Genomic DNA, 19,818 nt, shown 5'->3' with positions numbered 1-19,818 from the left:
TTTGTGGAAATAGCTTTTTTGCAAGATGAATAACAAGAGCTGAGTCCTATTCTTCAGAGAATCTTCTCATCTTTGTTCCATAAATATGTTTTAATACAGCTTCTTTTACTGGTAGTAATGTCTTTAGAGCTGTACATGGCAAGTAGGATCACACTGTTTTTTGTTTTGCTATTTTTTCCTCCAGTAATCATGTTATGGGGGAATCTGTTCTTTGTTTCTATTTAATTATTAATTAATTAAAAATTATTAGTAAAATTATTAGTAAAATTATTGTTCTTTGCACCCATGCACTGTCATGGCCTGTTGTCTGGGCCTAATGTTGCTCGTCTTTTCTTCTTATGGCTTTGTGAATGAAAGACTTTGCTGGCACCAAGCATCACTTTTCCCCTTGTTGAGGTGGGACAAGACAATAAATCATGGGGAAGAAGTCATGCTTGACTGAAGAATAGTATCATTGCAAAATAATCTTTTTTTGTTTGCAGTAGCTTTTTGAGGGTTTTTTTCATACATTCACTTACTGTGGGACCAGCTAGAGAAATGAATTTTAAGTATTTGCTAAGGGAGCTTTTCTTTTGGAGCACAAAATCTGTAGCATATTTATTGTATTTACTTGTGAAGTGTGCTACTATGGATATTTGGGTGTTTCTTTTGTGCTTGAGGAATAAATAACAGAATGGAGTAAATTAACTTCATCGCTCTGTTACTGTTTAGATTCTTCCTTTGTAAACATTTACTAGTATAATAAAGTAGGATTTTTTTCCTCCAGCTTTTCTTCCTGTCTTATTGTTTTGTTCAGTTATCTTGTCTTCCTCACCATATTGTTTGACAGAACTTGGGATCTGGAGGAGAATGCTGTGCTCAACCCATAGTGACCACTAAAGTATATTTCCTATAATTGTTCACATCATGTATATTACATAGAGGAAAAGAATTCAATTACTCTTGATATATTAAAGGTTTATGTTAATTTCAGAATTAAGTTAAATTTCTAATGTGATATAAGAAGTAAGATATGGAAGTTCACAGTAAGGACTACTAAGGAGTCTTTACATTGTCCAGTAGTGAGAATGTGTACAAAATATATATGGTCATGTAATAAGGCATGATGGTATTTGTGATTTTAAAGTGCAGAGTTTTTAAGGAGACACTGGATTTTAATAGTAAATTTCTCATTATGCCTCTGTAGCATAATATAGCACCTCTGATTGGAGGTGTACATGCTTTCAGTGTGTATTTCCAGATGTAGGATAGAAGATTTTTCTGTAGCTGCCATACATTCTCTGTTATATCTCTTTGGCTATTTCAAAAACGAGAAAGCTTTCAGATACATGAACAGATATTTTTCATTGCTTGAAATCTTGTGTGTGTTTTCCAGATTTGTGACGCATGTATTTTCAGAAGTCTTTTCATGTTTTTGAAGATCCTTCTAACAACCTTTTAAAACATTTGCTTGTAGTTATATATTCCAAATCTTTAGGTTTTATTGTGACTTGGTATTTAGGGTTTTATTTAAGTAGCTCTCAGTAATGGACTGAATATAGATATAAAACCAGATATTCCTAGCTATAGTGTTTGGAGCAATTTTTCTTGAGTTTTGGCTACTTACATAAGATTGTTAGACACTTCTCAGAGTTAAGTTAGCTAGCTACAGCTGGTTTTGACTACTAGGATTTTAACTTTAGACTGCTTTTCTCTGCCTGCTGCATTTGGGTTGGCTTTTAGTTAAATGTCTTGTAGGGAAATGAGAAAGGGAGGACAGGGAACCGAAACTACGATTTAGATATGCCATTTAGATAGAGATTGTCTAAAACTGCTATTAGCTATATCCTCAAACCCATTTATATTATCTGTGTATGGGCACATGTGCTGTTTTCTTTTTCTGCCCTGGTTCCTTTCCTAAAAATATTCACAGTTCTATATTGCTTGTGGGTACAATTTTTTAAACTTTTCATTTAAAAAATTAAACAGTCTGTATTTTCTGTAGTTTTTAAAATATATATATAGATGGGTGATTTACATGATTTTCCTACACCTTTGACTTCTGTAAAGGGATCCCTTGAATTCTGTATTAAGTGTTTAGCCATGAGACAGTGTTTCCTATGTCTTATAACCTGGAAACACGCTTTGTTCATATCCCCAAAAGGTATCATGATAAGGTCAATTTTGACCTTAGAACATTCACATACCAACGATTTGCTAGAAGTCAATGAATTCATCTACCGTTGTTAAATGCTTTCTTGACATGGAGCCCCCCTGTGGAGGTAGAACAGAGGGCTTGATGTTGGTCTCCTGTGCCACACTTCTCTGTGCCTGGTAATTGCTCCAGTGAAGTGGTGCAGCTGCAGGTAGTTGTTCTCAGGGAGGGTATTACAAAGATGTCATTGCCGTTTCCTCATTAAAAACTGTTCTACAAAGCTAATTTTCCTGCTTTTGAATTTGGTCATTGCTAAATGACCAAAAACTAGGTTTTACATTTGTTAGACAAAAGGCAATAAAGCTGTGTGTAAAAATGCATTAGATTTACTTTTCCTGGATAAGAGTATCAATTTATCAGACTATGCTTATGTGTTTTTTAAATGTGTGTAGTCCACTGAACCATTTATATGAACAGAACATGCCTAGAAGACTTCTGATAACTCTACTATTACTGTCTAAATTAAGTTGCTTCTTGTTGCTAGGAACCCAAGTTAATTTTAGAAATGCTTAAAAGAAGTAGGTAGTGGCTCTTAAAGACAAATGTGTAAAACTGTGTTTAACCAGAACTTTTAATGATGGTTTTCAAAAATGTGAGTAATCAATTAGATTTAATTTAAATAAAAAAAAAAAAAACTTGACCAGTTTTTTTTCCTTTTGTCTTTTTTTTTTTTTAATTGGATCTTGTTTAACAACACTGGATCTGATACTCTATATTGACTCTTAAAAGATGAATGAGGGATTTTGTTGCTTTAAAGCCTTGAATGTAGTAGTAGAGTTTTTTATTTTGCTTTATTCTAATAGATATGCTTTCAGAGTAGCTTAGTTTTTATTTGTTGGCAGTTCATGGTCCGTCAGGCATAAGCTACTTCTGGGTTTCCCAGGCTTGTAAAGAGGACAGTCTGCTGCATTTTCTGCCACTGATGTAACACCAGCACAGTGTAAAACTAATTGGCCTTTCCCAATCAGGAACAAAGTGACTTGTAGATAACAAAAAGTCTTTTACTTTGTTTTCATTTTTAGTAGTCTGTTGTAGTTCTGTTCACCTACTGGAATGTTACTTACTTTCCAGTTATCAGAAATCTCATTGAAGCTTTGCCAAGTTGTCCAAGGTTGATTGATGTTCTCTTGACTCTCATCAGGCACTCACAGATTTATGTAATCCTACGTATAAGAAATGTATTTTTAGTCTTTTCTGTTAATTACAGAACTGTGTATTTAGGATTGCCCTCAGTAAACGAGCACACATTGGGTGTGTGGGTGGAGGGAGATGGGCTTTGTCTAAAACTATCTCTTCAGAAGCATGGTGTGCCTCATACTTGTGCCCTTGCAGGGTTTGGCTCTGGAAATTTTGTTGCACAGGGCTGCACATTTTGTAGTCACTAAAATGTATTACTGTATTCTGTGGCTAGACTACATATGGAGTTTGAGGAGTATTTCCAACTGATCTATAGAAGTGTTTGGCAACTTATCTGTGGAAGTGTTTCATCTATAGAGATGCAGGAATGCATAGTGAGTGATGTGCTAATGAGGATGTTGGGCTCTAGGAAGGGGACAGTGAAAGTAAATGCAGCTTGAAAAGCACATGAACACTTAGGTTTTTGAATACTCAAAATTTCTAATTCCACTTTAGGTTATGTTTTCTTGTACTTCTGTATTTTTATGATTTGAACATCAATATAAATTTTGGCATATTAGTACAAAAGGAATTCAGGTGGTGATGAATAATGTCAATATTTTAATCACAACTAGATGATTCTTAAGTTATGATAAGCTTTCATCAAACACAGAAGAATTAAAATCCTACTTAAACTTTTCTTGGTTTGAACTTTTAAAACCATGCTAAGCTAAAATACAAGCTTCAAACTTGCATGAGAATGAAGTCTTCTCACTTTCAAACTGGAGCAACAGTTGGCAGCTTTGTAATGAATGGTACGTGTTCTTACTAAAAACAATTTTGTGAAGTAAAGGGAAAAAAACCAACAAACAACTGTTTGATGGGATGGGTCATGAAAAACAGAGGGTACCATTTGGAAATATCTGTAGAAGGTGCTCTTAAAAAATTTCAGTGTGATGCAAGAAGCTATTGTTTTTAGGCAGGTATGGTCAGTTTCAGAGAAAGTAGAGAAAATCATCAAAAGGAGGTCTCTGCCATTTATTCAAATAACAAACAAAATGAAAAAGGAGGAGAAAGGGAGAAGACTGCCAAGTCATGTCAATCTTTTGCACATAATATTCACCAAACTATTTTAATCCACCCCAATCTTAAATCCTGTTACTAAACAGATTTCAACAACCACTAAACGCAAATGCTGGGCATGACGTTCTAGGTATGTAGTGACAGGATCATAGAATGATTTGGGTTAGAAAGGACCCAAAAAATTATCCACTACCACCATCTCATCACCCCTGATATGGGCCTTCCACTAGACCTGCTTGCTCAGAGCCCTATCCAGTCTGGCCTTGAAAGCTACCAGGGATGGGGCATTCACAGCTTCTCTCAACAGCCGTTTCCAGTGTCTCATCACCCTTGCAACCAAGAATTTTTTCTAAATATCCAGTCTAAACCTCCTCTCTACGTGTTGAAGGCTTTTACCCTAGTCCTATCCCTGCATGCTATTGCAAAAATGTGGAATATCTCTTTAGCTAGTTCAGGTCAACTCTCCTGGTTATGCTTCCTCCCAGGCTCTTGTGCACCTACTCACTGGCAGAGCATGGGACACTAATATGTCCTTGATTTGGATTTAGTTAAACATTAACTAGCAACAGGCAAAGCATAGGTGTGTTATCAACATTATTTTCAAAATAATGTGTCAAAACCACAGCAGTATACTGGCTGCTAGGAGGAGGGTAACTATCTCAGTCAGTGCTGTAGCGGGACACAGTTGAGCTGAATCCAAGTTTGCTTACATGTCAGAAATATAATGAAATTTATACTGAATGCAGAAGGCCTGGATCTGCAAAGATATATAAAGTGTTCTGAGAGTAACTTTGAGAAGCAATTTAGAAGTTTACAGAAGCTGTCTGCAAAATTATTCCAAAGGCCTCCAAAGAACTGCTGACTAAATGCACAGAAATATGTAAAATTCCATTTCATAATACTATATAAAAACCCCTATAAGATACTGAACTATTCTTGCAACGTGTTTGCAAGTTATGAACTCATGGGACAGGTAGAAATGTTGTTATCAGGAATTGAATGGAAATCTTCACTTATGCAGCATCAGTAAAGAAAAATTTGCTAGAGGACAGCAAATATGATCCTGTTAGACATTGATGACTTGTTCTTATTTGAATAAAGTTTTCATCTCTATTGCTTAATTCTTCTTAAATTTGAGAACTGCTGCATTGGTATGGGCTATGGAAGGGACCAGGAGGTGCTGGAAAACCTTGCAGGAATTTTGGAAATGGCTAGATTATTATTGTTTTATTTTGGGGGCTTTTGCACTTTAAAAGGGATATTGCTATGTGAATTTGTGACAAAATTTTTACTTTATGAAAGATGAATAAAACCTTTGCCTTCTCTCCTTATAGGACTTACTGAAATTGGAAAAAAATTGTTCTTTTAAAAAGCTTCTGAAGTATTTTTGCTTTCTGGGGGGGATTCCTTACTATTTAGGATACTTCCAGTAAGTTTAATACTTCTGTATGAAGTACACTAGTGAATCAGATGGATGGTTCATCTAGCCCAGCAACTAGAGGCTATTTAGGGGAAGCACATCAGCCTTGTATCTTTCCAAAGTCTTTGTCTTCCCCCACAATCTAGAATTATATCTAGAATGTTAGAAGTACAGCTTTGCTTGTCCTAGCCATTTATAGACTAGCTGTCTGTGAATTTATTGAATACCTTTGTGACCAGACTTACACTGCTTGCCTCTTACAGACTTAAGATCAGATGTTCCCTGCTTTCTGCATACAAAAGTACATTAACACTTTCATCTGTCTGTAACCTGTGCCTTAAGAGGCAACTCAGTCTCCCAGCTTTAGCATTGCAGAATTTGGTTAATGATAGTTTTCACTCATTTTGTCCTTTATGGTTGTAAAGTGCAACCAAATCCACCCTCAGTGTTCTCCTTAAAAGTGAGACGTCTTTTTCTGCTTAAATCCTCATTCTCTTAGTTTTGTTACCTGTTCTTCCCTTAACCTCCTTTAATTCCACTACATCTTTTTTGAGGTGTGCCATAATACTTGAGATGTGGGTGTGCCAAAGTTTTATTTATAGTTTGAAAAGGATACTTGCTTTTAAGTTTCAACAGCTTTTTTTGTCATTGCAGGTACATATTTAGGCAATGATGTTTTGAGAGAGCTGTGTCAACTAAAGGATCTCTAAAGCTGTAACTTCTAGTTCCAGATTCAGCATTATAAAGCTGTAATTAAGATTTGTTTTCTCTGGATGTGTTGTCTTTAACATTTGTCTCAGATTTAAAGACAGGTATCTACTAAAGAAAGCAGAAGCCTCCTTTGGAATGGAAAATAGGATCCCCTTCCCTCCAAATTATTATAACTTTGAAATTGAGGGGCTGTAGACATGATTTTCTGAGTCTAAGAGAGTTTTCAGCCTGTCAGTGGCTGATCTGTTCCCAAGGGAAAGTTTCCTGAGAACATATTCTCTCTCAGGGACTGTTTTTGTAAATAAGGTTTTGGTTCCCAAAACAGTATTGTACAGATGTCCTGAATGTGTTTCTCTTGTTCCATCTATTGGACAAGAGAGGTGTTGTTCCCTTTACCAGTCATGTTAAGCCTGTATTGGAACATCTTATAAAAGGGGCTGAAAAACCCCAAAATAAAACTTTCTTTGGATGATACCTCTGGCTACTGTAATTGAATCCACGCTCCTATCTTGTGTCCTTTACTGATATGGGGCTGTGCTGATTTTGCATTAATTGACATTTGGTGAGAAGGTTAAAGCCATCAGGGAAATTATTCTTCTGAGAGAAGCTGCTAAGAGCTTCCTCTGTGCCTGGCAAAAACCAATAGCCGGCTAGCTCTGAGAATTGACAACCTATTAAACCATTAAGAAGCTAGATCCACCTCTGTGTGATTCACATTTAAAGACAGTCAAGCCCAGGAAATGGCTCTCTTGCTTCCAGCCTTGAAGAGGTAACTGGGCACCGGTCAGGCTGGCCCTTGCCGAGGCCGGGTGTCCCCCCACAGCATGGGCAGGCAGACCTACGGGTCAGTGAAAACCCTGCTGCTGCTGAGTTTCACCAGGAGCTGCCGGGAGATCCTAGCTCCCCCACAGCATGGCCCCAGAGAACTTTAAGCGTAAGCAGCTTTGGCCTCAGCCTGGCAGAAATTGTGATTACCTGCAGGCCTGGGCGAGATATTAACTCTTCCACTGAACAGATGAAACTTGAAAACATTGATCCTCCCTCGAGAGAGAGAAAGCAAGTGAGAGAAAAGGACAGAATAAAGACACTTAGAGAAACAACATGAAGGCACCAAGGTCAGTATAGAAGGAGTCAAGTCTCAGATGGGAGGAGAAAGAGGCGATGCTGTAGTCTTGGGCTGAAAGCCTTATTTTGATAGGGCCATGGAGATGGACTATGATGCACTAGAATATCCCCTTCAATTCATGAGAAAGTATGGGGGAATGGAGTGTTCAAACTGTAGACATGAACAGAGACATCCATAATGAAGCAAAGCAGACGTTGAAGGAGCTGGGATCCCATGAGAAGCTTGAACAGAGAGGAAGAGTGATGAAGAACCCTTTGCCCCCAGGGAAAGAAGAAGCAGACTTCTGTTTCCAGAGATGAAGATAATTTCATAGATGAAGAAAACCTTTGCTTTTGAACAGTTCATCCTTAAATAGTACCCCACAAGTTGACATGGCCCATAAAGGCAGCTGTGGGAAGGCTGCATGAGATGGAGGAATTTCACAATTGCAGATTTTCTGGGTGGCTGCTGTCTGTGGAAGTTAAAAAGCCAGAAGAGAACTTCTTATGGAGAAGTCTCCATGGCATGGTGAGAGAAACTCCTCTCCCTACAAGAACTCATGAAAGACTCTTGTAGAGGTGGTAACAGATTGAAAATCCCAGGTTTTGTCTCTATGTTGTCAGTGGGAAGGAAAAGAAGTTGTGGGGAGGGGAGGAGAAGTGTTCTGAAGGTTGTATTCTGATTCTTATTATTCTTCTAGTCCTGTTATTAATCACTTTATTAAATGCTCTCTATACCTTCTAAGTTTTGAGCCTGCTTTGCCCTCCTAATTCATATCTCACAGGAGAAAATGAGCAAGTGATTCTAGTGGGTGCGCTGGCAATTTTAGCCAGTGCTAAACCCACTACATTCTTTGGTGCATTGAGCGGGGAACTCAAATTGGCAAACCAAAACCACTACATGGGCTTTCAGGCCCATGGGAGGTGGAAACCTCCCTTGAAATGGAGAATATGAACCCCTTCCCTGTGAATTATTATAACTTTGAAATTAAAGGGCTTTCAGGCAAAGATATGAGGAAAGGAATATCAGTTGTTTTCTACTGTGTGCATGTCTAACAAGGCAAACAAACAGCAACGCCGGCAGGAACAACGAGCAGGAGCAGAGGCCCAGCCCCAGCCTTCTCTGGGCCGCAGCCGCTTCCCCTCGCGCAGTTCCGGCACCGCCGCCAGGGGGCGCTGCCGTGACTCCCCCGCCGGCAGGGGGCGCTGTGCCGCGCCTCCCGCCGCCTCCCTCACGCGGGGATGGCGGACGCTGCCGGCGGAAGGGATGGGAAGGGGCTTCCCTTACAAATCCCGGTGTCCCTCCGGATAGAGAAAGGGGTGCAGCAGGAAACTCGGAGCGGCGGCTGGAACGGCGGGGCGGGCTCACCCGGGGCAGCGAGCAAGAGGCAGCAGAAACACCGCAGCTGTAGCTGGAGCCGCAGGGCATCCCGGCAGGCAAGGGGTGTGTGGGTACAGTGTAGCGAAAAACTCGAGCAGTGGCTGGGGAAGCGGGCAGAGGCAGCCCGGCACCTGAACACGGCAGGGAGAGGCTCCCTGGCAGGGGAAAGGGGCTCGATCCCGGGAGTTCCCCTGAGTCACCCCACCAGATGGTGAAGGATCCTTTTTTTTAAGTGCGGCAAGGTGCCAGTAAGGTCCCAATTCAGTGGCTGCTCTCACGAGCAAAAGCTCACCCACAGCACAAGAAGCAGGGCAGGACGGAGCTCCGGCAGCGGCAGCAAGTTCCCCCCACCAAGCAGCAGCTCGACCGTCCCCCTCCGAAGCCGGGAGAGCAAGAGACCCAGGAGCTGTGCCTAGTCCCCTTTTCTCCTGTATCTCTGCCCCTCCGAGAGAAACCCCCTAGCCTGCACAGTAAAGCCAGCTGCACTCCTCCCCCTTCTAAGCAGTTATTTCTTTTGTCTCTCTTTAAATACTGATCGTTATTGTTTCTTAGCAGCAAAAATGGGAGAAAATTTCTGAAGAGGAAGAAAACAAAAGGAAGAAATCCTAAATCCCAACAACATTGAAGCTCATCCTCCACTTTTTTCTGTAGTCTTGTATTTTTGGGATGACTCTTTTGGAGTCATCTAACCCAAAAAGCTGTCCTGTAAAAGGATCAGATGGCAAATTCAGTGTAATACAGAGTCTTACTAAACACCAGGCTCAAGATGTTCTGTAAGTTTGTAGCTAGTGTTTTGAAGAGCCTGTATAATGAAATAAAACATGCTTCTCTTTTCCAATGCCCTACTTCATTAGTACTTGTTTGCATGCAATCTTCTTGTACAGAGGATTAAAATATTTCACAATTTGCACTGTTTTGACTGTGAGTTTATCTTACACCTCATTTTAGTCTGGTGTCCTGGTACTATGATAATTTTCAGTGCACATGTGCTAGTTCACTTCCAGGCTGCCATCTGGAGTGAACTAAATGACCTGCTTCCTACAGAAAACCCAAACTCCTGTGTCTGGTTCTTAAAGAGAGGCCTGAATTGCATAATTTTGTCTGTCACTCATTGGACAGTCCTTTATTTTAGTAAGCATTATATTTTCATATTCTTATGAACATCTGTGGGCATGCTCTGAAAAGCATCATAGTGGGAGATTGCAATGCAGTTTTCTCATTTTTGTGTAGGTCAAGGTGAATTAAGAGGTCTTGATACTCTAGATGTGCCATTTAGGACCATAGGTGCATCCTGTAACAGGGATTCAGTTCATATAGAAAATGGACTTTGGACACATATCTTCTGATCATTGTTTACTTCCTTTTGCTGTGCGTAAGGTAACACAAAATTCCTTTTGGATGAAATGTAAGTGGAAAATGCATTCAAGATAGGTGAATGATGCACTCTGGCAAAGGTTTTTCAGACTAGTGTGGTGTGGTGCTAGACCCAGTCCTGTGCACACAGTATGAATGGCTGATCCCAAGCACCATCACCTTTGCTCTGCACACCTCTTTGCGCCTGTTGTAGCAGTGTTCTACTTGCTACCATGAGCACAGCTGAGGGACCTGAGCTGAGAACTAAAGTGCTGTACATTCAAGCAATATGCCATGAAAGATGCTATTCTAGATCGGTTGTGAATATGAACCAACCCCACACCAGTTGTCTTAGGGTTTCTGTCCACAGTGTGGTCTGAAAAAAAGGCACAGAAGGAATTTTCAGGACATTTTCTCTTACGTCCTAGTACTGCCTAATGCTTGAGAATGAAGATATTTGTAATGGGTTATGCCATGGTTCAGGAAGAGCATTACAGACACAATCTACCTTGACAGCAAATGCTAGATCCTCTTCTGAGTTCTTTACCCTCTCCACCACAAAGAGAAAGACTGTTGTGGTACCCCAATAATAAAACCAGCATAAGTGAATAAGATTCTAGGCCATGGAGCAACTGGTCATCACATTAATATCAGTTTCAGAGGAGATTACAGCTCATCCTGCTTGATCTTGAACTAAAGTAAATGGAAAAATTACAAATCTAATTGAATTGTTCTAGGAATGCACAGTACCTTGACTAAAAATAGTAGCAAACAGTGGAGGACAGACACTGAAGTGCTTCTAGTCTCTGTGTCCCAAACTAGTGTGATAGAGATGAAGGAGGTGAGCATGATGCTGAATCCTGGAGCTGAGTGTGAGGTGACCTGAGTTTGGCCCTGCCAGGGCATCAAAGTTTGAGAGACTTCGTGCAGCATTGCCAGTATTGATCATTTTGTGAAGGTAAGCTGTAAGTTTCTCTGAGTTTAGTAAACTGTTTAGTAGAGTATGAAAAATGATTCAGATGAAGTTTAACACAAGAACAGTAAAGTGCTTAAGACAGGTGATGATAGTGTAACTAGTAATTTTTAACTAACCTACTGGCATCTGTTTTGGGACTGCCTGGTTAGTTCTTCCTGTCCATTTAAGTTACTAATTCCTGGTCGTAACACAGAAAGTAACACTGCTTGTGGGAAGCTTCATTACTTCATTAGAGTGTGATTATCATCTGTCTGGAGGTATATGTCATGCCGGAAGATTAAGAGGTATGGAGCAAAATTACGGGGGTAAAAGTAGCACAAAGTGGACATGCTTTCAGTATACATATATAACAATAAATATATTGGGGTAGATTAGGAGATCATAAACTGTAAATGACTGGTGTAAAACCTTCATATTCTAACTAGTCACGAAGTGTGGACAGCGTGCCAAGTGGAGAAGTAAGTGCCATTTCAGAATTAGTGCTATTTGGCAATAAGTGTTTGTGTTGAAAGTGATCTGGAGATTCTCTGGGATATTTCATCTCTTGGTTGATGGTGTTGAAAAAGCAGATGCTCTAAAAAGACTGAAATAGGTAGAGATGATAGTGCTTGTACAGATGTGTTTGTACAAGCCATAAAAGAGAGCATGAAGTACTAAATGACTGTGAACACATGAAATATTTTTAAAAGTTTGTATATATTGACATCAAAGTGCTAGTTTTCAAACATTTCAACGTGAAATGTTTTCAGTTTATTGAAAATTTTCTAGAGGACTTAAAAAAGCATGTGTTAGATATGACTCAAAGGTACTTCCTTCCAGATACCTTTTTCTGTGGGTAAGTTAGTAAGTTGAGAACTCATATACTCTTAAAAATGGTGGGATGACTGACATAGTACAGCTGAGATAACTTGATGGGAAATACCAAGATATCAGTGCATCTGTTGGCATCCTAATGGGACACTTTGTTCAGGCACCTCCAGAAGCAAAATGTATTGTAAACTTCCCAATGCTACTTACCATGGTGAGATGCTGTTGAAAACCTTTTGTGAAGCCAGTGGTATGACTGCCATTGGTTTCACTGGCAGTTGAAGCTTCTGAAAGCTAATAAAGACATGCTTTAAGCAGAGCTTTTTAATGTAAAGTAATGCCCTTTGAAAGCTGCTTAAAAGGATATTAACACCCAACCCCCAGAAGAGACTGGACTTGCCTTGAAGGGAAATAAAAGTGTTCCTCTAACTCGGGAAACCACGGAAAACTTGTTTTGAATGTAAAGGGAAAATTTAGAGATCAGCCTGTAAAATGAAACATCAGCAGAAAAAGCCACCAAATCACAACATGGCAAGACTGGAGACAGAAAATTTTTAGAGAAGCAAAAACTATGACAGCAATGTGGGGATGTAGCTCTCGTTAACTTCTTTAGAGAAGGTGCTTCAGTATTGACAGCTAGCAAGTTCTGCTAGGCTGAGCATGGTGAGCTGTGATTTAGTGGTTCAAAGTGGAAGGGCTTATTGGTGTTAGATGGATGGGGAACCAAAAAGTCATTTACATCCTGTTTTCTGTGTGAGGAACATTAAATGTACTATTTGTATTTTGAAGCTAAATGTTGTACACAGCTCAGTATCATGTTTGTGTGTTGTTTATTTCTCCCCTCCTCATTTCTTTGTAGAGTGTCAGTAATACCTGTGAACTATGTTTTTCCTAAGTGCTATGTTTGGTACTTACACAGAAATTACCTACATATCTAGCTTGGGATAATTCTGAGTTTGGTAGCTTTTAATGTAGGGGCAAGAGTAGATTAAGTTGGATTTTAATTCAATAGAACATAGAGGCAGAAGTGGGAAACTTGATTTGGGTAATATTATTTTGGGTTCTTAAAACCCCTGTCTGCTCATTGTAGACATTTACAGATATGATAAGATGTGGTTGTAACATATGTGTCATATGAAGGACTTCGAGTGATAATTTGGATAATACAACAAAATGAATTGGTAGCAGCTAGGGATCATTCACAAAAATAAATATTAAGATATGTATTTAATTGTATTTTATTTTTAGTATTTAAGAACTTGCTTTAGAAATATTATAAGGATTGTGCTTGTTTGATGTCCATTTCATGCTGTGATAACACTGTAGCTACAATACAGACAATAGCGAAGGCTGACAAAGCTGAAATATATCTGTATGATTAAGTAAAACTAAAGTGGTGTAAAAGTAATAAATAAAATGCAAATAAAATACTTTGTGGATAAGTGAAACTTTATAACAAAATAAAATCGAATACATTTGGTGTTGTGGAGAAACTAGCATCAGTCAGCGCTAACTGTTGGTTTTTCCTTGAAGGATGAGCAGCAGGACTGTCTGTGTAGTGTGGGGAGGACTATGACAAGCAATGATTTGTGGGAATAGTGTGTGACACTGATGGAGACATCAAGTCAGGAATTTTCTTCTTCCTGGGGATTCTTTCCTTAAAGTTTGCTACAGGCATTATTTGGTGATTTTTTTTTTTCACCTCCTTGAGCAATGTGAGAGCAGGAAAACTCTTCCAACCGGAGTTACCGGGACTGGAATTCATAGCGCAGATGATAGTTTTCTGGTAATTCAATCTGGTATGTGCTGCTTCTGTATTTGCAGCATTATGCTTCTAATTTTTTTTTTTTTTTTTTTAATATATGTAACTTGGAGTTACATATTACTTAAAAGAGAATGAAAAAAATTGGAATTTTCAGTTTTAATTTTTCACTGTCAGTTGAGGCGGTGATGGTCAGTCATGTCCAAGTGTTTCTAGATCAGGTAACATTCACCTTAGTTGCTCATGAGCATGAATAGGCAGATCGTGGCTATTTTACAAATGTGTATTAAAATCTTTTAAGGCATGACTAGCTTCTGTTGCAGCGATCATCCTCAGCAAGACTGTAGTAGATAGGAAAAATTGTAGTATATTTTTACATTCACCTAATCTGTTGATGCACTTAAAAAAGCTAAGTGCTTGGCTGCTGGTCCACTGCCAGAGCTAATATAACACATTTGTGCTCCTGAAGATGTGGCAAGTACTAAGGATGTAATGTGAGCAAGCCATGAGCCAAGGTGAGGTTTGTCAACATTGACACTGCCTGGTCCTGCTGAAAATAGTTGCCTGTGTTTGGGCTGACAAGACAAGCTATATGATGGTCATATGTAATACTTCAGGGTAGGGTCCTCCCACTGTTTTGGGGGTGGAATGAGAGTATCATAGTGGAAGTTATGAACTTCTCCATAGCCCAATCCAGAGCCTGAGTGTAAATTTATAATTATTGTGGCTCAAAGCTGTATTTATAAGATTTCATAAAGCTTGTGCATGAGATGTGTGAATACAACGTTTTTTGGGGTAGACGCTCTTCAATTATGTGGAAGGGTGGGGAAGAATGTGGTCCAGCTCTATTTCTTGAATCACTTGGGAAAATACGGAGGAGTTTGTCACATGTCAGCCACTGCTGTAGTTCAGACTGTAATTTAGACACCAACCCATATTTTGCACTGATAACTTATGTTTCTGAGAAGTAGTAGGATGATGAAAGGGCTGTGGGTTTATTACTCTGATTTATTACTCTGATTGATCTCTGCTTCAAAATTGTGGTGGTTTGGAGAAGCTTGGCAGGTAGAAAATATTCTCTTTGCTTAGAGGTAAAGATCTAAGTACGCTTGGTATTTGAAATGAGTTGGCATTGCTACCTAGGCTAAGAGTTAATTAAAATGTTTGATTTAGCCCTGGTTATTTGCTTTCACTGCTCTTCCTGAATGTTTTGTGCACCACTAGCTGCCATAAGAACTTTTACAGTAGAGGATATTTATATCATACGTGTGGATATCAGATCAGTATCCTTGCTTCCTTCTGTTTGTCAAATGTTTATCAGAAGACTTGGAAGAAAGGAAATGGGGAGTTGATGTTTTTCACCTGATTGGACTGAGACTATTGTAATGTCTGTGTATTTAAGGTAATTGTAAAGTGTTGGCATCACACATTTTTCTGTTGTACTGATGTATTGGCAGCAGAATTTTTTAACACAGCAGTATTTTCTGGTCACTAGAGATTAGCCAGATGTCACGTGCTATATGACAGAATAATTGCTTTCTCAAATAATTTTTCCATTAGTTTTGAGCCCCATAGAATCATAGAATGTGCTGAGTTAGAAGGGACCTGACAGGATTATCAAGTCCAACTCTTGGCCCTAGACAGGACAAGAGTCGTAGCATGTGCCTGAGAGTGTTTTCCAAACGCATCTTAAACTCAGACAGGCTTGGTGCTGTGATGGGTAGCCCTACAGAAATGAAACAACTTCTCAGAAAAAGAAGTTGCTTGTGATTGGAATTCTAATCATGTGAGGAGAGGCACTAGAAATTAAGGAAATGCCAAGAGAAGAGTTGCTGTATCAGCTCTACTTCTCTTGGTTTTAAGGTGTGTGTCAGCTTATAATGCTGGTTCATATTTATGTGGGCATGCTGACATGTCAAATTTTGATACCAGCTCTAGAAAATGCACCAGAAATTAGAGCCATTGCATTGAAACAGTCTCTGCAGATTGGCTCTTACACTTCAGCATTTGTAGCTTGGTCTTGCTTTATATGCTAGATGAGGTTTATGCCAGCCTAATTGGTTGCTGGCATTCCTGAATTTCCCAGCTGCTGTATTCAGCTGAGTACTAGAAAAATATAATGGAATACTGTTTCCAGAGAGCAAGAAGCAATTGTAAAGATGTAAATGCTTTATCTGGCACTTCAATAACATGTGAACTTTTAGTAACACAAAGAACTTTTAGGAACAAATTGTATGAGTATATTGCTAGTTTAAACACTGTAGTGAACATTTTATGTTTAAGCTCAGAGTATTTGTTAGATGGACATAACTTTTATTTTTGTTAGTATGTGGGTTTTTGTGGTTTTTATTCAGCCCTGACTTTCTTGGCCAGGGAAGGGATGAAATCTGGCACAGAAATGGAAGATTTTTTGTGATTCTTTTGTTACAGCATGCTGGCTTACTGTATTTGTTAGAGTGTAGGGTATTTTCTGATCATTCATCAGCCTGCTTTGGTCTCTTTTTACTTGTTATGGCAAAGTTGAAACCTTTTTTAAATATTACTTGATCTCTGTCAAAAGTAAGAGCACAGAAACACATAGTAGGACTTAAATGATGGCTCTGTGACTATTCAGAGAATAGTGGTTTTCTCCAAAATTTTAAAAATTTGGTAATGTACTAGGTATTATTGTTATATTGTATAGAATATGTTTTACTAAACATATATTTTTCATACATTGTTTTTCTCTTGATTCTGAATTGACAGCTGGGCCAGGCTTTAAAAAAGAGCAGAAGATTATACCAATGTAAGCTTAAATTCCCAGTTCCCAGGGTTTTTGTGTCCTTGCGGCACACTGTTTGCGGAAGAGTCAGGAGTGGCATTACTACAGGAAGACAGCAGCTTCTGTTGCTACTTTGCTAAGGAACCAGATAGCTCATTGAAACAATACAATATTCTACAATAGTGTTCTTGCTCAAAATTAAGTCCCTAGAGGTTATTAAATGCTGAAATATTAATGGAGAGGTGTATTCAGGATGGTGAGAATGGTGCTCAGGAAGCACAAATGGAAGGGTTTGTTCAGAAAAAGCATGGGTCAGGGAAATAAAAACAAGAGAATGCCAGAGGACAGAAACGAAGTGAAGCAAAAAGGGGAGGCTTTTTATTTAGAATGTTAAAAAACTACTTAACCTGCCTTAGTGTGGGAGCGACTGTTATGCTTTGGGCCAGGAGAAGCGTGGAGGTTATAAATGCATCTGTAATGTGTGTTGCCAGTGAGGCGAGTACTGCAGATGTGAAAGTGGTGCTGCCCAGGGCTGCCAGCTGCTCTGTGAGTTCTCTGAATGCTACACCTTACCTGAGCTGCAGCAAGTCTCTTCCTCTGCGCTGTATGACACTACAGGGATTTGCTGTTACCTTCTGTGATGCTTCCCTGTGTTCTTCCTCCTTACTGAATCTTAAATAGGTGTGAATGTTTAGGCAACCTTTGTAGGAAAAGAAATATTAAAGGTATACATTTGCTGTTCTCACTATTGGCTGAGGTAATTCAGGGTATCATTCAAAGTTTTTCTTTCTTTCTGTCCCTCTGCAGGCCCTAGAGACTTAGACTGTAAAACCTTTATTTTATTTTGGAAAACTGTCAATTGTGACTGAAGTGGCCAAAACAAAAAGTTGAAAAAAACAATGGAGCAGAAAAGTAAAGGGGATTTTTGGGTCCAATAGCTTTAGAAAAAAAGAGAAAGTGCAAGGCAGAGAATGCCCAAACTGAAGTGTGTGTGCTTATTGTACTGTGTTTTACCCTGAGCAGGTGCCCAGCAGCAGCAGCAGCATATTCACAACTGCTCCAGTATGATCATTCATGCTTTGTGAGCTGCACATAGTCCTAGGGAGTGGCTTGTGGCAGGTGGAGCAAAGGATTGCTTCTTCATAGTATGGACCCTAGTTACAGGAGGGTGTGTGAGGAGCAGGGTCTTTGGATTCTTGTTCTTTAGAAACCTCAGTTCTTGGTACTTTAGGGCAAAACATGGATGTGAAATCAATGTGACACTTGGGTCTTGATCCTTTTGTGTCAGTGCATGACTGTCCTGCTCTTCCAGTTGCTCTTCTGTACTGTGCATAGGAAAGAGAACATAAAAAAATTGCCTGTATTATATATTTTAGAAGAAAGCTCTTTATTACTACTGAAAATTTACTGGTTTTATCTTACTCTATGGGCGCTTGCTTCCTTTGGATCTTGCACTGGAGAAGTCAGTGCAAAAGCACCTTAACTCAAGCTCAGTAGTCTGTGTAAGTAGCTCTTTCTAAAATAATGGTTTGTGTTATTTCAGGCAGTTTAAAGTGCCTACAAAAAATGAGTATCAGAACACAGTTTCAAAGGGCTTAATTTCAGTGTTCAGATGTGTAATGTTGTATAAGCCTAGAAGGGGAGACTAACAAGCCTTTGTGAAGTGCACCTACAGGGCCTTTGGCACCTGTGGGAATCTTCTGGTATTGGAGTTTTCTGTTCTCAAGGAGAGAGAGTCTAAGTGGTGTGGCTTTCCTGAGAGGTTCTGTTTACTTACCACTCAATTTTCTGTTCATTGTGATTTTCACTTAGATGCTGACTATCCTATTAGAGCCTCCACTGGTGTGTCGGGTCTGAGCCACTTCACACTGTGCGGCCTGCAATCACCTTCTATTTATCACCTAACGCTTTTCAACAATCTTCTTCCTACCTTTATCTATATGTCTCAGTGCAGAAATGGATGGAAATGCATTCTGGAAATTTTTGCTACCATTTAATAAATGATCACTTGTCTTTGCTTTCTAGGCCGAATTCACCAAGCTATGGTAACATCCCTAAATGATGATAATGAAAGTGTAACTGTTGAATGGATTGAAAATGGAGATACTAAAGGGAAAGAGGTAAGCTTATTTTTTTAGAACTTTTAAAAAAATGTGTAATCTATGTGAATGTTACCTGTAATTTGCACTGGAAACAAAAACGAGACATAAATTTTAATTTACATCATGATTCTTTGGTTATAGACTGTAACTAAATTTTGTACAGAAAGTCATGAGAAAATTCTGTTTCCCACTGTAAATTTGAATTCCTGAGCTCTGTGTCATAGCTTTTAGACAGTTGTTTTCATTTATTGATTTTGAACCAGATTACAAAGGGTGACTTTGTTACCCAGTTTTTACAAATTGGAAAAATCAAATATTTAAGAGGGAGAATGACACACCATTCAGACAGGAAGCTAGTAGGAGAGCTAAAATAAAAATTTTCTTGTGTTTATATTCTTGAGGAATTCAACTGCCGGTTTGTTTGCTTAATCACTTACTCTTGGCAGCAATTTTCCAACCTTGCTTTCCTTATGAAACTGTGTCTTTTTAATGCAACACTTTCCTACCACATATTCCTTTAAATTTTGGAACATGTTACCCAGTTTCAGTTTGGAGAAGCATTTCAGAAATAATTGCACTTTACTGGTTTTGTGAAAACACAGGAAAAAGGAAATAAAAATGCCATGAGCAGGTCCAGGAGATTTCACCAGCTAATGACACATAGAATCTATACAGCACTGAACTCTTTGAGAGCTTCAGCCAAGAGAAATCGAAATCTATACAGACCAAAGCTCTCCAACTTTTTTACAAAATCATGTTTTTAAATCTGCCCCTCTTCCCTTACATTTTACAGCAGTTTGAATAACACTCACTAATACTTAAAAAGAACCAAAAAAAACCATGATAAATTTAACATGGTTTCAGCTATGGTTTGATTTTTTGGCATCTTTGCAATTTGTTTATTTTGCACTCTCTGGGAAATTTAAGGTAACTGAGATCTCCTTTTTATGTTACAGAATGTCTTACATATTTTTCAGTAATTGTCAAATTACTATAATAATTGTAGCAACTTATTTTTTAGTTTGACTGCCTTACAAAATTATACCAT

At 38.9% G+C, this 19,818-nt stretch overlaps 1 protein-coding gene across 3 annotated transcripts in view; it reads left to right on the top strand.

The window, feature by feature from the left end:
• The window catches only part of KIF2A (kinesin family member 2A), a 58,527-nt gene that overhangs the window by 5,594 nt on the left and 33,115 nt on the right, over positions 1 to 19,818 (top strand). For all 3 annotated transcript variants that reach the window (XM_058826167.1, XM_058826165.1, XM_058826168.1), the window contains exon 2: positions 18,694 to 18,788. In XM_058826167.1, coding sequence (XP_058682150.1) covers positions 18,694 to 18,788 — 95 coding nt within the window. The remainder of the gene's footprint in view (positions 1 to 18,693; positions 18,789 to 19,818) is intronic.

This window comes from Poecile atricapillus, chromosome Z (assembly GCF_030490865.1).
Source record: "Poecile atricapillus isolate bPoeAtr1 chromosome Z, bPoeAtr1.hap1, whole genome shotgun sequence".
Classification (NCBI taxonomy): domain Eukaryota; kingdom Metazoa; phylum Chordata; class Aves; order Passeriformes; family Paridae; genus Poecile; species Poecile atricapillus.
This window is presented reverse-complemented; position numbering and strand designations above follow the sequence as displayed.